Source organism: Ascidia mentula, chromosome 8 (assembly GCF_947561715.1).
Source record: "Ascidia mentula chromosome 8, kaAscMent1.1, whole genome shotgun sequence".
Taxonomy (NCBI): domain Eukaryota; kingdom Metazoa; phylum Chordata; class Ascidiacea; order Phlebobranchia; family Ascidiidae; genus Ascidia; species Ascidia mentula.
In genome coordinates, this window is record NC_138573.1 from 18714769 (window position 1) to 18731608 (window position 16840).

At 38.7% G+C, this 16840-nt stretch overlaps 3 protein-coding genes across 5 annotated transcripts in view; all 3 read left to right on the forward strand.

Moving 5' to 3' along the window:
- The first annotated feature begins 1728 nt into the window (after positions 1-1728).
- Positions 1729-4792, forward strand: LOC145912178 (matrilin-1-like). Its single transcript, XM_082999585.1, has 7 exons — positions 1729-1853; positions 2267-2490; positions 2786-2903; positions 3222-3363; positions 4014-4151; positions 4340-4457; positions 4640-4792. The coding sequence occupies exons 2-7, from the start codon at positions 2431-2433 to the stop codon at positions 4790-4792; spliced, it is 729 nt and encodes a 242-aa protein (XP_082855711.1). The 5' UTR covers positions 1729-1853; positions 2267-2430.
- Positions 4793-5361: 569 nt separating this feature from the next.
- LOC145911140 (von Willebrand factor A domain-containing protein 2-like) lies at positions 5362-9450 on the forward strand. The gene is made up of 7 exons (XM_082998390.1): positions 5362-5529; positions 6003-6340; positions 6612-6720; positions 7059-7200; positions 7464-7595; positions 8663-8795; positions 9064-9450. The coding sequence occupies exons 1-7, from the start codon at positions 5493-5495 to the stop codon at positions 9211-9213; spliced, it is 1041 nt and encodes a 346-aa protein (XP_082854516.1). The 5' UTR covers positions 5362-5492; the 3' UTR covers positions 9214-9450.
- Positions 9451-11548: 2098 nt separating this feature from the next.
- The window catches only part of LOC145912654 (collectin-10-like), a 29528-nt gene continuing 24236 nt past the window's right edge, over positions 11549-16840 (forward strand). Inside the window, exons 1-9 of one of the 3 annotated variants that reach the window (XM_083000201.1) lie at positions 11549-11596; positions 11746-11952; positions 12248-12283; positions 12535-12573; positions 12742-12786; positions 13019-13085; positions 13148-13171; positions 13413-13563; positions 13688-14293. In XM_083000201.1, the coding sequence (XP_082856327.1) occupies positions 11785-11952; positions 12248-12283; positions 12535-12573; positions 12742-12786; positions 13019-13085; positions 13148-13171; positions 13413-13563; positions 13688-13937 (780 nt within the window). In that variant the 5' untranslated portion in view covers positions 11549-11596; positions 11746-11784 and the 3' untranslated portion in view covers positions 13938-14293. Of the gene's footprint in view, positions 11597-11745; positions 11953-12247; positions 12284-12534; positions 12574-12741; positions 12787-13018; positions 13086-13147; positions 13172-13412; positions 13564-13687; positions 14294-16352; positions 16398-16840 lie in introns of those variants that run through there. The other 2 variants (XM_083000198.1, XM_083000200.1) reach the window with 2 other exon arrangements.

Here is a 16840-nt window from a genome sequence, read left to right on the forward strand (position 1 = left end):
CATCGTTTTTTGACTTTACGTAAATTAAAGTCGGGACCAGGTTTTCTTGTATGTGCAATTATTCTGAGAAATGTTGTTTCAATGGTATGCTGTGGAGTAAAGCACGTGATATAATCAAACATTAGATGGAGGTTGAGTCCATTCTCAACACTCGCTTAAATACGCCAATTTCGCTGAAAGGCGACCGTGAGAGCTGTATTTCTGTTGGCGTCACGCTCAAAACCAGTTCTGCATGCAGGTCGCTCTGGAATATCTGCCCACCTAATCGAAAGACCTAAGTGTACTGAAGAGAAGCTTGTGGAATTATGCAATTGTTCTTTTGGTGAACAATCCGCAAAATCATCGTGATCGATGGGTGGAGAGTGCCTCCCGTTTTTTGGGTGAAATGCATCGGGAATCAACGGTAACTATCGCCTCATGCAGCTACATGGCTTTGTTGTGCGACTTTACCGCGATTATTTAGTCCCGGTCCTATTGAAAAGGGCGACAGATATCACGAAGGGCAAGCTTATCTGATATGTGTTTACACTTTTTGTTTCTTTTTTATACGATCCGTAACTTTTTGTCGCCTTTTATTCTTTGAAGATCAATTTCTCTCTCCGATGCCACGGCACAAAAAATGACCAATAATGATCCCCTCCTCGTGCGTTTTTCCTTCACGTTTTTAGGGCATTTACCGCATTTTACCTTGTCACGTAATCTGTAGCAACTGATAAAGCGAGATTAGTCTCGCGAAAGATCGTGCAAATAAAGTTCTTTAACAGTCTGTCCAAAATAGTGCACCAGCAATTACTGCTGAGATTGACACAGGCGTATTGAAGAAATTGATGCAAACTGTTGGAATGCGGCAGGTTAGAGTTTTCTACTTGGCCTAACCTCAGAAAAAACCATAAAGTACAAAACCACAATTTCAAGCTGTCGCCACGTGAATCGCTTCTGCGTTAAATATTCAAATAGTCACAAACAAACAACTTGTACTCACGCTTTTTATTAAAGTTGTTGAGTCCTGCGTTTAAATCAGTTTTTTCGTCTTCTGGTTATTCATTTTTAATATCATGTAAGTGGAAATATTTGCTTATTGGCGTGTGTTGTGCGAACAAATATTACAACGACCACTTGTACACATGTTGTCGATGGCAACGCGTGGTATTTTACCACAAACTACACCCCACTTACCTCTTTGGGCAAATTGATTCGTTTCCATCGCAACATTTTGTCAAACACGTCACTTTTGGGGGGCACCACCTTATTTGGATTATACGAGTCTTGTATGCAAATGACTTTGATCATGAGAACTCAACTCGTGACAAAACACTTTGATTATCAATGAAATAAGCAACCCTTGGTCGCAATCACATGAACCTTGCATGCAAATGGGGGATTTGCTACACTCACTTCAGGAAGGTGTTCACGCTACTTGCAGCTTATTGGCTTCCCATCTAGTTAATAGTCTCCGTAACGTAAACCAATCACATTCTGTGAATAACAAATATTTTACTCCAACGCGTAGCGATACGCAAGTTAAATTCAAATTCTCCATGTGATAAAGTATTTGGCGTTTGCGTGATATCTGTGACGTCAACCAGCAATCACTACGTCACCAATGTCCTGGTGGTAGCATATAAAACCTTGGGGGTTGCTGTTTATACCTAATTTTGTCCAGTGAGGAATGATGGCAAGTCTAGGGATCGTGGTACTCATAATTCTGTGCTCTGGTAGCAACGGTTTTCTGTTTGGCAGATGGAGAAGAACATGTACATACGAGAAATGGGGCAGATGTAACACGAGCCACTTCTTGAACGCCGTTAGAAGGAGAGTCCCAACTCCTGATAAAGTAGGAACTTGCCTTCCACGTGAGTTGATTTGTTTGCAAATGTTTGGGGTCGGAGGGATTACTTAACAATTCCAATTTCGAAATCAAGCATAGTGTGTAAAGATGAAGTTTGTTTTCATATTAAATCCTCGTCATAACGTCGCATGATTGCTGAGATATCTCTCATCTCCTTGAATAACAATAACTGGACCCTGGATAGGAACTTCTAGATTGGAATAAAATAGTTTTCTGGTTTTCGGGCGAATAGTGAGTCGCGTTTACTGCCGACCGATTGTTTAGAATTGGTTAAACTGGAAAATTTGACAGTGTAACGTATTATTGTAACTTTGAATATAAAAATAAACGTTTTCTTCAATTTGTGCGACAACATCCACCGCAAACATACTTTTCCTGTAGACTTAGTGAAGTAAATTTACGAAATTGTTTTTTCAGAAACGAAACAATGCAGGACGGGTTCAATCCTTGCAAATACATTTATCGACAACCTCCTCCAACCGGTGCCTTACAACATCTTCCGAAGTCTTTCCCCTGGTTTTTCTTCACCTGCACCGTCTACCTGTGTGGAATTTCGTGATCCGCGGACGAATAAGTTGTTGATGGGAAACTGCAACACTGAGCAGCAGAGATGGTCGGCGCGGAGGAACAGGCGTTCTTTGGTGAGGAGAATGATTTTCAGTTTAGTATCCACCCTAATGATCCTAGAGACACACCATGAAGTATTATAAAAAGATTATACTGACCTTGGTCGTCAGTTCCTTTTTCTAGAGTTCCCGGAATATAATGACACGTAGATGTCAGACCTGCACAGACTGATTCCCGCTGTCTTTACGACAATTTTTTCGTATTACTAATAAGTTTGTAGTTTTTCGGTAAAAAATACTGGACTGTTTTTATACAACATTTTTCGGAACGATTTACAAAATGTGTCAACCGTTACTTTACCAATTAAAGGGCAATCACGCTAATCGCCAGAAGAGTCGAGACCTTCTCATCATGATGGATGAGAGCGGGAGTGTTGGACCGATAAAGTTCAAGAAAGTGAAAAGGGTTGCAGCCGCCATCGTCAAACGTGAGTGTTGTCTAAGTTTAGAAATGAACACTGGATAGAAACAAGAATATAGGGAATACATTAGCTTGGCGTAATATATGTGAAGTGCCAGCATATGTAGTTGTAATAAAAGGTGCAAAAATGAAGTAATTGCATGCATATATGCACGAGAAAATGCAAGGGAAATAATTGCTCCTGTATTTGTAGCTCAATTAGCAAAATGAATTGACTGCTGGCACTGTTTGTTCATAAACCCAGTACAGATGTTTATCAATTTGAAGCAGGCCAATCGATCGTTTTTCATTTCCTCAATACCAACGTAAATATACTTTCCTAAAGTGCTTTGCGGTGACATCCGGGTGCATCAGGACAAGACTCGTGTGGCTGTGATGTCATTCGACGCAAAGAATCACTTCCATATACCTCTGGATCGGAACTTTACTGATGGGGAAGAGCTAGCTGACGATATAAAAAAAATTAGGTTTGAATTGGTTTTTAAGTTGTAAATCTAAATTTGCTGATGACTATAAAAAATTGGTTTCCTAGACAGAACACATCACGTACTTGTTTTAACTTCTGTAAGATTATAAGTAAGTTGTGTCATTACGCAGTTAACACTGGTATAAACTCATGCCATTATCCACAAAAGACGCGCCTGCATTTGCAGTGCTGTTTGTTCAGAAAGTTTACATGAAACGTATCAAAAGTTACTAAATCTGTCTGACTTCTGTGTACACTGACAGTCGCTTCTACACATCTTACACTCCTAGTTGTAATTTCGGAACAAGAAACGCAACAGCGACATTCAACTTACTTTTAGGGATTGTGCATAAAATGCCTGTATTGGTTTTAAACGTCTTCGGGTCAGTATTTACTTCACGTGTCACCAATTCGTGGAACTCTCTCAAAGTACTCTTAGAGCTCTCACTTTAATTTTATGCAATAAAGTTAGTAAGATGGGCAGCCATGTTATTTACTGACTCTAGTACAAAGTTTTTAAACACTTCATTTGTTGCCTGCTTTGTAACCAGCTTAATAATGGTGAGTTTTTGAGTAAAAAGGCTAGATTTTCTTTCAGAAAGTTTGTTTAATTTCTGAAACCTAAAATGTAAATGAAGGATTGTCTTGCAGATATAATATTAGTTCGTCGGGAAGAACTTGTCTCGACAACGCTCTCCATTTCGCAGTGAGTGAAGCTTTCTCATCTGCCAGGGGAGGTAGAAGAGGTCATCCCGGCGTCGAACAAGATATTGTTCTCATTTCAGACGGGTGAGAAATGAGTTTTGCACTAATTTATTGTTTATAGTTTCAACAGATAGTCTCAATGATTTGTCAAATTACAAACAAGGGCTCTGGTGTGTTCGATTGCGACGACTTTTATTTTAAACTTTCTCAAAAAGGAGCAAATACGAAAGGAGCAAATACGTGCGATCAACGTCATATTTCAATTGTTTCAGGTGCGCGAACTGTGCTTCCCGCCGCCTTCTGGCGACCTCCGACTTCCTGATAAACATGGATATCAACGTGTATGTGATAGGGGTGCGTCTGGGTGCAGCTTGTAAAAACAACCTTAAGGTAGCACTGATAGATTGGGGTAAAGGTGTTGTTTAGATATTAGGGATTTCTATTCTTACTACTGGCGGTAAGAAATTTTTATTTTTTTGTAAATTTTATGATAATTACAATAAACTTTTTCTTGTGCTTCTGACTCTCTCCCAACACCCAGTCTCATTCCGAAATGTTTATTTTATTTGCAGATCCTGGCGCAGGGGGGGCGGTGTTATCACTTCTTCTATCTTGATCGGTGGGATTATGACGTAGAGAGTTTCATTCATGAGCTGGAAAATCCTCCAGATAACGAATGCATGAGGAGTTGGTTCGACCAATCACAGCAAAGTTGTGAGACGTAGAAGAACCCGAGAGAATCGTGCAAAGAACAGAAGAAACGTAAAACTCTTTCGCATTCCTTTATTTCGAAATGCCTTTGTGTGAAAAAATTAATTATTTGACATATGTTCGCCATGTTATGCGATCAAACATAATACAAACGTTATTGAAGAGCCTTTTCCTTTTTGTATGTCAGAGTCGCTACGAACATTCACAAAAGGAAATCCTGTTACCCCTTTCTTACAGTGTATAACCATTAAAACAGAGTCTTACTGCGAACCTCACAACATACTTTGATTGGGTATAAGCTGCAGACAGATGGCCACTGTTTCGACCTAGAAGGTCTCATCAGTGCAGCTGGTACTTTGATTGGTTAAAAACAAACATTACGAATTTCATGACGTCAATAATGTGATGTTCCTCACTCCTTTCCCAACTGCCCCACTCGATTAAATTTCAACTTCCTGTATTGATTCGAGGAATTTGCTATTTACGTCATCGTTGTGACGTCAATTGGCAATCGACGCATAGCAGTTTCCTTAAAGGAGGTGAATAAAAGAGCGGGGTTTGTAATCACAAACACAAGCACGATGTCAGGAACAACGGTTCTCACTACTTTCTATGTTCTGCTTAGTCAGTTGTGGAACAACATCGCAAAGCGTTTGTACATTCGGAAAATAGAGCAAATGCTCGACCGATTTCTCGAACGCCGTCCGAACTCGGATGCCAACTCCTAATAACACAGAAATCTGCATTCCACGTAAGTTGGTTTTATTTCATGCTGGCATATTTGGGGCCAAAATTTCTACTTTACGCAATTTTTTTAATAAAACCCGTGAAAACGGTCCCAAAAGAAATTTTTTTATTCCTTTTCATGCATGTTTTGATGTATCCACAGTTTAATATAACTTTAGTGAAGGTTTGATAACCCTACAAATATGTAAATTTGCCACATACGATTGCCAGTTTGGGGTACATGTTACATGCCTTGGTGATTTATATGATAGAAAGAATAAATTTGACAAACCTGTACATTAGAGAAGCATAGCGTGCTTATTTTCGAAAACTGACTTTAGAGAAAAGAGACAAATAATTATTGACAATCTACAGGGATTGACAATCTATTGTCATAATTTACCAGGTAAATACGTACACACGGCCCGTATTGTTTCATAACAGCTCATAACTTAGTCGTTTATATAAACCAACGAGAAATTCAACAACTAAATACAGAAACCCAGCCATGCGGAACGGGTGCAATCATTGCAAACGCATTTATGGACAACTTTCTCCGATCGGAGCCAGTTTTCGATTCAACACTGAGGATAGTGGGAAATGTGCGACCAACTGTAATGGAAACAGTTCCACCTGTAAGAATCAGCATTAGGCGACCCTATGGTCGCAGACGCACTTCTGCTCTCAGAACAACAACACCTTCCGTTCCGCTCTTCCAATCTACCTGTGTTGACGTTCGTGACCCACGAACGAACAAACTGGTTTTGGGAAACTGCAATACTCAACAACAGAGGCGGAGGATGCGGAGACACAAACGTTCTTTGCAGAAAAACGGGGTGGGTTTTCGGTTTAGTATCAACCTGGATTGATTTGACCTTCGCCTGACAACTCGACATAACAAACTAATGAACAAATTTCTTCCCGTTTCCTATTATTTGCTGCTGTGTTTGTGCTTTTAAACTTTACGGAACATTAGAGGTGGCTTTTTCAGACTAGAAGGAAAATTATCCCGTGCAAATGTCAAAGCGTCGTATGTTTAAAGTAATGGGTTAGCTTTGTGAATTACACCCATACATTAACTCAAGTCATCATTTTATCCCATTGCAGAGCAGCCTTTCCAATCCTCAGAATCTTCTCATCATGATGGATAAAAGCGAGAGTGTGGGACCAGATAGGTTTAACAAAGTAAAAAGGATTGCTGTGGGCATTGTTAAACGTTTGTCACAAAGTTTACAGATATGTACTGGACGTTGAGGAAGAAATAGAAACATATCAATATGACGCAAAAGAGCTTTAAAATATGCAATATATAAAATTGTAATCAAAGTCTCAGCAATACCGGAAAGCAACTTCAAAGCAATGAAGCTACCCAACTTTTAGCATGAACTTGTCTGCCTACACGCGTGTTCAGGAAGTAATTGTTTCTATTCGTAGCTCAAATAAGTTTACTATACACTGCTTACTTTATGCAATCAGCACCAACGTTTGTTAAATTGAAGCTGGTCGATTGTTTAACAATTCCTCAAAACCCAATAAAAATGTCTCTTCCCACAGTTCTATGCAAAAACATCGAGGTACATCGTGACAAGACTCGGGTGTCTGTGATGTCATTCGACAGAATTGCTCGTTACCATATTCCGCTCAATTGGTTCTACGATGATGTGGAAGAGCTCGCTAGTGAAATTAGGAAAATAAGGTATTGCAGTAATGTTTCATGCAATCAATGCCTGGGCTGCGAAACCTGTAAACCTATGAGGTGTTGATCATATCATTCTATGCCTATCCACGTAAAATTTTTCTTATAACGTTAAAGTAAAAATTATCCTTGCAGAATGCCAAATTCTTTTATCGCCTAACAAGAAACTGCACTAATTTGGGTTTTGGTTTTTTGATAAAACACATCTAACTGCCACCCTTGATAGATACAATGTTTTAAATTTTATTTGCATTTTCTTGTAGATATATCGCGCGTTCTTCGGGAAGAACTTGTCTTAACAACGCTCTCCGCTACGCAATGAACAAAGCTCTAATCAGGGGTGGTAGAAGGGGCCAAGCGGACGTGGAACAAGATATTCTTATCATCTCTGATGGGTAGGAGCACAAAAATATTTATTATAACTAAGATAGATCCTACACACTTTAACGTGTTACGTTTGACCGGCTATTGGAAAAATTAATAGCTTATTGAAGTTTGCAATTTATCTATCAACCCTTTACAGGCGAGTTTGCATACGACACAGGCACACCCGGTTTTCACTTTATTAAAATTACGCCAATCCATTATTCTCTACAAACCAGCACACATTCAACATTTCATTCGATCTAAGTTATTAAATAATAAAGCAACGATTTAGCAAATGCGTAATTTGGAATTGCGTCCGACATATCTCACGTTCAATGAAGGCTCTTCGCGATGTCGCAACAATGTGCTTTCCTGTGCTGGAAATTTTGTTTCCCTGTACGACTTTGCAGCACAAACCAGTACACACAGGCACAATAGTCAAACGAAGGTAGTGTTACGGAATAATTTCGGAATTAAGCCAAGAGAGAATTTGCGTGGTTACCCCTTGCCACAAAACACAACCATGTAACGATTCAACTCTGACTTTGCCACTACGTTGCTTACCTATTTCTTAAAACGTTCTGGACCTCGCAATACCAGCTCACCACTAAAGCCAATTCAATAAGTAAGCGTCCTACTTTGACAAATCCATCATAAAAATGCACCAATGCACTTCCAGCACGATAAGTCGCTCATATCCCATACCTTAAAACACTTGCGCAACGTAAAGCCCATCACAAGTCTGGCAATACCACAGTGACCCGACCAACCAATTAACCGAACGTTTACCTCCAGGGCCACGACGAAACGAAACCGGGCCATCCAGGATTATATATGCGTGAAAAACAAAACTTAATGATAAAGTAGGACAAAAACAAATGAAGAATATATTACGTTGTGCGGCGTAAGTACAAACAAGGAAAGGCCACTGGGAAGTAATTTCGGGATCATGAAAAATTGTAGATGACTTTTCGCCATAGTTGGCTTTACTGTGAATGAGCGACGTGGATCACTGCCCAACGGACTTTAAGAAGCAACATGTTTTTGTTTGGTTTACGTGTTATGATATTACTGAAAGACTTCATATATGTTTCAGATGCGCCAACTGTGTTCATGTTTCAAATCGTCTACGAACCTTACAGGAAACCTCGTCGTATCTTATAGAAAGGGGCATCAACGTGTATGTTATTGGAATCGGTCTGCGTGGCGTTTGCAAAGACAATCTCAAGGTAAACGTCGTGTTGGCAGAATAAAGTCCAAGGTATCCGAGTTCACGCACAAATTATTTAAACTAATTTCGGATTGTGGTGAATTAAGTCAGCAGACGCCCTTGTACCTATAGCTGCGTGCACGTAAAGCTCTTGGAAGCATCAAAATACGGCCAATAATTGATTGTTTTTGTTCAGTACGGTAACAACTGCCGTACCGGTTCCACTGACCATTGGTTGGGTAAACCTGCTTTAGATTACCAACGCTTGAAATAAAATATTTTTGCAGATTCTCGCTCAAGGAGGTCGATGTTTTCATTACTTTTACTTGGACCAATGGGATAAGGATGTCGACAGTTTTATCGATACGCTGGAAAATCCACCAGATGGCGTGTGTCTCTCCGAGTGGGGTTATCCCGAGCAAACTTGTGAAGTATAAAAAGTTTCTTGAACAGTTGGCAGCATCGGATAAGCTAAGAGAAGAAATCGGAATGATTGGACAGGATATCAAAAGTTCGAATCCCGGTGTGGCAGCTTGCAAGGTCTAAAAAGTTTCTTTAGATGCCTACATTTGCCTGCAGTTGCCAACTACATTGTTTGTATTATTTTGTTTGGCATTTACCGACTTGTTGTTGTTGCCGTTTCCATGTTAAAGTTGTATCCACTATTAAAGAACAGGGTGTGAATTTTGTCGTTACTTCTGCAGGGTACTTGCCTTCCCTGACAGTTTGTCTCAATGATGCTAGCGCAATGAGTCTCAATGAAGGTCGGCTGACCTGTTGGCTAGTTGTCAATGAATTATCTGTTCGCCTGTGCTCTCGGCTGAGATGCAGGCAGGCAGAATAACTCCTATTGTAGTTTATTTTATTAATCGAATCGAAATCAGAATTAGTCTTGTTTAAAATAGAATCGAATCATAGAATAGCATAGGATGGACTAGAATAGAATGGTGAGAAAGGGAAAGCGTTACCGTATAAACTGGAAGTCACGTGACAGGCGTTATTGTGAGAGAAAGGCAGTGTGTTCGTAAATACCATGCGGATAAGTCTCTGGGGGCATTATTTAAGATAAAGTGTCCCTGTCAAACAAAAAATCCCCCAATGTTGGAAAACGGGAAAAAGTTCTCATCAAAACAGCTTCCAGTTGCGTCGTTGTCCCACATGCGGCTTTGTAATGCAATTGCGGGCAAATTCTCACTCCCCCAAAACAGTTACTCATACATCGGTTTACATCACACGACCACAATTCCAAACGAATGACGCTGCACTTCACTCTGTGTACATACTGATGATATTGGATGATTTTGTGGATCGCTACTAATAGAAATTACTATAAAGAAAAGATTGAAATATAACAAACATTCTAAGACCAAGTCAACGCACAGTTGTCAGTAAGAAAATATATGTATAAATTTTCTAAAGTCTAACCTTCCTCATGAAAAAACAAATGTGCAGTGAAAGCACGTGATTTGTAACTTGTTGTATTAATTGTGATGTTTACGCCAACCAGAAAGTGCGATTTGTTCAAATGCTTGAGATTTTGAATGCAAAGTAAAACTCATAAAACGTGATCAACGACTTTCATACCAACATATGGCTTTGCAATTTTCTTTGCGTTTATGGCGCAGTTGATAGTTGTAAACAAATTACTAGAAATTAACTTTGTTGTATGAAAGATTTATGTAGTGTAGCTATTTGTACAGTAAACGTTGTTGCTTCGGAAACAAAGGATCTGTAACCTACATCCCGCGAAATTATCCAGCCTAGATTACGTCAAGTTACTTAAATTTTCTTTCCTGTACAACATCAACTTACTGGAAACCCATTTTATGAAATGCAACATTTTGCGTTTTTTTTCAATGTAAAAGTGTTTTATCCTTGATTTGCTTTACAAGCTGGTAATTACAAAAGGACTTCCTGTTTACATTTTGCTTGGTAATCTTTTTGAGAAAAGGCACCAAAGGATGAGTCTTTTCAAAAATTCCTACAGCTAAAAGATCTGGAAATGGATTTTTATAAATACACTTTTGTGACCCTTTGAGAATTATCTCCGGTGTTAACGTTATAACATGCATTCAATAAACTACTGCTGTCACTAAAACGGTTACCAGCAGGTACTAACACTTTCCAACAACGTAGTAATAATTGTGAGTCTAAAAAATCTTGCCTTGGTGCATTTTTTTTAAATGATGATGGCATCTCTACCAAAATGTCTTGGAAATGAATATAATATCTCCCCTGGGAGCCGGTGTTTCCGCCTGTTGAACTTATTTTTGTACAGTTTTTATAAATGCGGGTTAAACTAAATAGCTAACTACAAGCCTATATGTTTGTACAAATGAATCAACTTTTGTTTCGTGGAACAAAGTATTGGCAATGGGCAAATGTAGGTCTTGTTAGAAACGGTTTAATTTCCTATTGTGTCTCAGGAAATAAGAAACATCACACGATAATTTTGTTTTTAACTCACTCGCTTGCATGAAAAAAGTTTCGAGATCAATGAACTGATTGTAGACTACACAGTGGACCGAATCAATTGCAACCCACAAATAAATGTATTTTGAATGCAAAGAACAGCAAAGCTACTGCAGGATTAGTTTGACATGAGCATACGAACATAAATTCACAGTTAACCGCAAACAACTGTGCAAGGTTGCACAAAATCCCATGAGAATGACGGGGAGGTATGACTTCGAAACCAAAAACATCTGCTCGTATTCGAAAATACATTTACGCATTTGCTCGCAGGTAATATAAATGCATTCATTGGAGTTAGGAACAGAGAGATTAGAGAACAGTTTAAGAAGTGGACAACTTCGTGAGGTAAGGATGAACAATTTCCGAATGAAATTTAGGAATAAGCCAAAGCTTTAATATCGCGATAATATCGTGATCGACAGTTTTGTGTCAGAATACAAAAATGAATGTCTTTAAGCTTGTCGTGCTCTGTTCACCCACTGAATTTATTGCAGGAACTTGATATCTTTTGTTTGTCGCAATATTGAGAAAACATGTCACCCTATTTCGGGTTGCTGGTCTTCATAATAATTCTGCAAACAGCGTCGTGTCAAGAACAAACCTGCCGCATTCAAACAGTTTGCACCAACCCTGACTCTACAGAATGGAGGGAGATTGATCTTCAAGGGATAAAAGGAGACAGAGGATTACGAGGAAAGAGGGTGAGTGAATGTTGCAGGATGTTTTTGTTCACGATGTCTCACGACAAAACGACAATAATATTTTCATATCTTGAAAATTTTTTTAGTTTGTTTGGTTTATAATATTTAAGTTGGTAAAATGCGGGTCCGATTTTCAAATTGTGCCAACGAAGGACCCTGATTTTGTGTTTGCGAACAATTACCAATGAGCTCTTATTTCCTAACAGTTTTTTTATTTAAGACATTAGATATCCAACAACTGTCTTGTATAAAGGTAAACGATTCTAAAGTGAACGAACATTGTTTTGTTGTTTAGGGACCAGCGGGACCCCAAGGTGCCATAGGGCCAATGGTGAGTTGGGACCTAAAACAGTTTTGATGTAATCTTTTGATGATTGGGAAACAAACCATTACATTTCTAAGTAAAAAAAATTTTTTTCATTAAAAAAACGAACACAACAGCTGACGTCTGCCACACTTTATAAAGGAAGGACAGATGAGTTGTTCATTACTAGCAGCATAGAATGATTCCCGCTGTCTTATGACATTTTCCCTCGATAATTTGTATATTCATAGGCTCATGTTTAATTGTTTTTACTGCAGGGTTCATCGGGACAAAAGGGAAATGTCGGTGGTTCAACGGTAAGTCCCATGTTTTACTGATTGTTCGTATTTTTTCAAATTGCAACTACTCTCAGAAATCGGTTTAAAGTTATTTTCTATTTGGCAAAAGTGGTAATTTACTCGATGATTGTCACACCAACAACGTTGAAAGTTTTTAAAGCCAACGAACGTTATATTATTGTCCAGGGACCAACGGGACCCAAAGGAGCAAACGGCGCCATGGGGCCAATGGTGAATTGGAATAAAAAATGATTTTGTTTCAATCTTTAGATACTGTAAGAACAAACTGTTACATTTGCAAGTCAGTAAACCTTGCTGTTTCCTGTTTTCAGAAAAAAATACATAATTCGAGTTTCGTAAAAAACATTTTCAACGAGAATTAACATAACTTTCACAACATTAGGCAAATTTACCTACTTGGTAGTTTAACTTAACACAAACATAATACCCTACTTCGACACAGGGACCTAGTGGCAGCAAAGGAGCGAAGGGAGATTCTGTGGAACAAAGTTCCATTCTCAGACTTCAAGGTAAACACAAATGTCACTTACTAAAACTTGAAAAATGAAAACAAGATTTATTCTTTGCACAGATCAAGTTCAACGAATCCAACTGGGTGAGTACCGAGCGATATGTCTTCGAGAATGCTGTCTGAATACAAATTCATCAAAACATTCACAAAAGTTTTTTGTCTGCCCTCTTATCTTTCGCTTATTGTTGTCCCGATAAAAGTGTTCGTATTAAAACTGAAAAAAAATTTATAGACAAAATTCATTGCAGGAGATCACAATATTTGAGAAATTTTTATTACCGAAAAACACAAACATACTCTATTAAGGACAAATAATTCTTCACAGAAATGCAGGTGGCTTTTGGTTTCCGTGCAACCAACGGATATCGTTACAAGATCCTATCTCACTCTCCAGGGTTCGAACACGGGAGGTTGGAATGTTCAAACATCGGTGGTCGAGTTGCTTCGGTTGGAATGAGAAATGAGAATGTTTACAGGTTTGAGCCTAAATGTGAAAATTAAGAACTACAATAAAATGTTTCCATATTCATTTTTAATATGTTTGGCCTATAGGTGAACAAATATAGAAATAAACAAATAAAAAATAACTGTTTGTATTAGGAGTTTGGCTGCTCATTTCGGGGATCAGTTTCATGACATAGCGATTGGTTTGACTGATATCCAAAGAGAAGGAAGTTTTGTGTGGGAAGATGGAGTTCCAGTTAGTCAGGGATGGACAAACTGGCACGACGGAGAACCAAACAATGCCGACAATGACGAAGATTGTGCCCATGTCGATAGCTCAAACACTTGGAATGATTATCAGTGTGACCGTATATGGAGGATCCTTTGTGAAATAGCTCCGGTGTAAATATTATGACTTGCATTCAAAAACTACTGCTGTCACTAAAGCTGTTTCCAACATTAAACTGTAAAACGTTCATTAACTAATATTTCCCAACAACGAAGTAATATTTGTGGGTAATTTTAAATCAGCATTGTGGTTACGAAAGCTAGTCACAAACTTTGCAATAATTCTGAGCCTGTAAAATCTGACCATAGTGCATTTTATTTAAGTAATGATGGCATCTCTACCAAAATTTCTTTAAAAGTTGACTATAATATCCCCGCTGAGAGCCATTTGGACGCATTTTGTACAGTTTTTTTGTAGATTCGGGTTAAACTAAACTGGTTTTGTACAAATGAATAAACTTTTGTTTCGTTGAACGAAGTGGTCGTAGGTCAGGAATACACATATTTAGGTCTTGTTAGAAACGGTTTAATTCGGGCTAAGCTGCAAATGCACCATAATAATTTGTGTGTAAGGCACGAATGTTGGCACCGAGTTAGAATTTGATTTCCTATTGTGTCTTAGGAAATTAGAATTATCACACGATAATTTTCTTAACACTCACGTATAAAACGACATAACAGTAACCGCTTGCGTGATGGATGGGGAATTCGTAAAGACAGAGGGCATCGCCTAATGCGAACGTGCACTGTTTCACGAGAAGTTGTGCGACGTAACGAAAGAAGATTTGCTGGTAGAGGCTCAAACAACGATTAGGTTATGATCTTGCCAGACTACGAACTCGCACCAGAGCAGCATGGTGTTTTGGCGTTAGGATTGAACTTTGTACTTCCACCTGAAGTTGTACCTTGGAAACATGTTTTTAGATTGGGGTGGATCTTGTTGTAAGGCCTGCACATGTCAAATTATTTAGCAAGGTAAACTGCGTGGCGTATAAGCAGCCATGCCAACGTTACTCCAAATGCACCATTAGACCTTGTTTTTCTGTGGTGGACTTTCGATGGACACAATGTAGAGACATCAGAACACATCGGTTATATTTGCTCCACAAATGCTTCATTGCCAATATTTGTTCCTCTAACTTTGTGTGAATTAAGTTCCAGACGAGTAGAATTTCGATTAACAGAAATGTGGGATATCGGTCGTGATGTGTTTCTTGCTTATTTTTGCATCAAATTTAATTCAAGGCAATAAAGCGAAAACGGGTCGAAAGCGGACAGCAAGCCTTTATTGCGGCAGGTAATTTCAATACAAATTACATCACATTCAAGGAATCACGCGGCTGACTTGTAAAAAGAACACTGACAACAATGCCTGATAACGCTTGTGCAGAAAGGTAACCGCAACAAGTATAATAACTAACTTGTACACAATATGTTGGGCACTTATCCAGAGCGTCGATGGCAAATTAACTACTTATTCCAGCCAATGTTTCGGTCAATATTCAACAGAACTTCACCAGGGTAGGTGGGTTAAGTGGGAGTTATATATTGCGCATATGTTGCCTTCAAAAACATCAAACCTAAAATCCAAGATAATGTGAGAGCGAAGTTCCACAAAAACAACCGACGCCGCGAGAGTGAATGACGTCGCGGGAACTCCGGCACAAATCGCCTGAAGGAGCGAACAATTAAACGTCGAAATGTCATTTGAGGTGCGTCACACTCATTTTCATGTGTTGACATTTTTTCTCTTGTTTAAACATACAAAACTCACGCTTATAGTTCTTATGATTCAGGAATGTTTAAATACAGCATAATGGGCCGTTCTTCAATGTAATTGCAGGTAAATAGACTTACTCAAAATAACGTAGCTTCAAATTAAAGCCATAATTAACCCACGCTTATACGTTCCTCTTAAGAATTATTATTCATTTCTGACCAACCCTTACAACAGGTTGACTTTCTGCGGCCTGTAGCGAGAAAAGGAGACAGAGGATTACCAGGAAAGAGGGTGAGTGAATGATGCAGGATGGTTTTGGTTCACGAAGACCCACGACAATAATATTTTCATATCCAGAATTTTTTCGGTTTGTTTGGTTTCTGATTTTTAAGTTGGAAAATTGCGGGTCCGATCGGCTAAATGTGCCAAAGAAAGGCCCTGATTGTGTGGTTACGGACATTTAGACATTCAACAACTTTCTTGAAAATTTTTTAAGCGAACCAACATTGTTTTGTTGTTTAGGGACCACCAGGACCCAAAGGAGCGAACGGTACCATAGGGCCAATGGTGAGTTGGCGGTTTAAATTTATTCTTTTAATGATTCGGAAACATACAGTTATATTTTTGAGTAAATATTTCGGTTTTCCACAAAAAAAAACGTACACAACAGCTGAGCGTCTGCCACACTTTTTAAAGAAAGGACAGATGAGTTGTTCATTACTAGCAGCATATACTGATTCTTGCTGTCTTATGACATTTTCCTTCGATAACTTGCATATTCATAGGTTCATGTTTAATTGTTTTTAATTGCAGGGTCCATTGGGACAAAAGGGAAATATCGGTGACACTGGTTCATTGGTAAGTCCATGTTTTACTAACGGTTGGTATGTTTTGATTGCAACTACTCTCGGAAATCGGTTTGGAGTAATTTTCTATTTGGCAAAGTGGTAATTTATTCGATGATTGTCATTCCAGTACCGTGAAAAGTTTTTAAAGCGAACGAACATTGTTTTATTGTCTAGGGACCAACGGGACCCAAAGGCTCAAACGGCACCTTAGGGCCAATGGTGAGTTGGAACTTGTGTGGTTTTTATTTAATCTTTTGATGATTGGGGAAAAACGTTACATTTCCAAATAAAAAATTCTATTTTCTTTTTAAATAAAAACGTACACCAACAGCTGAGCGTCAGCCACACTTTTTAAAGGAAGGACATATGTGCTGTTCACTACTAGCAGCTTTGACTGATTCTTGCTGTCTTTATGACATTTTCGATCGATAACTTGTATATTCATACATTCAT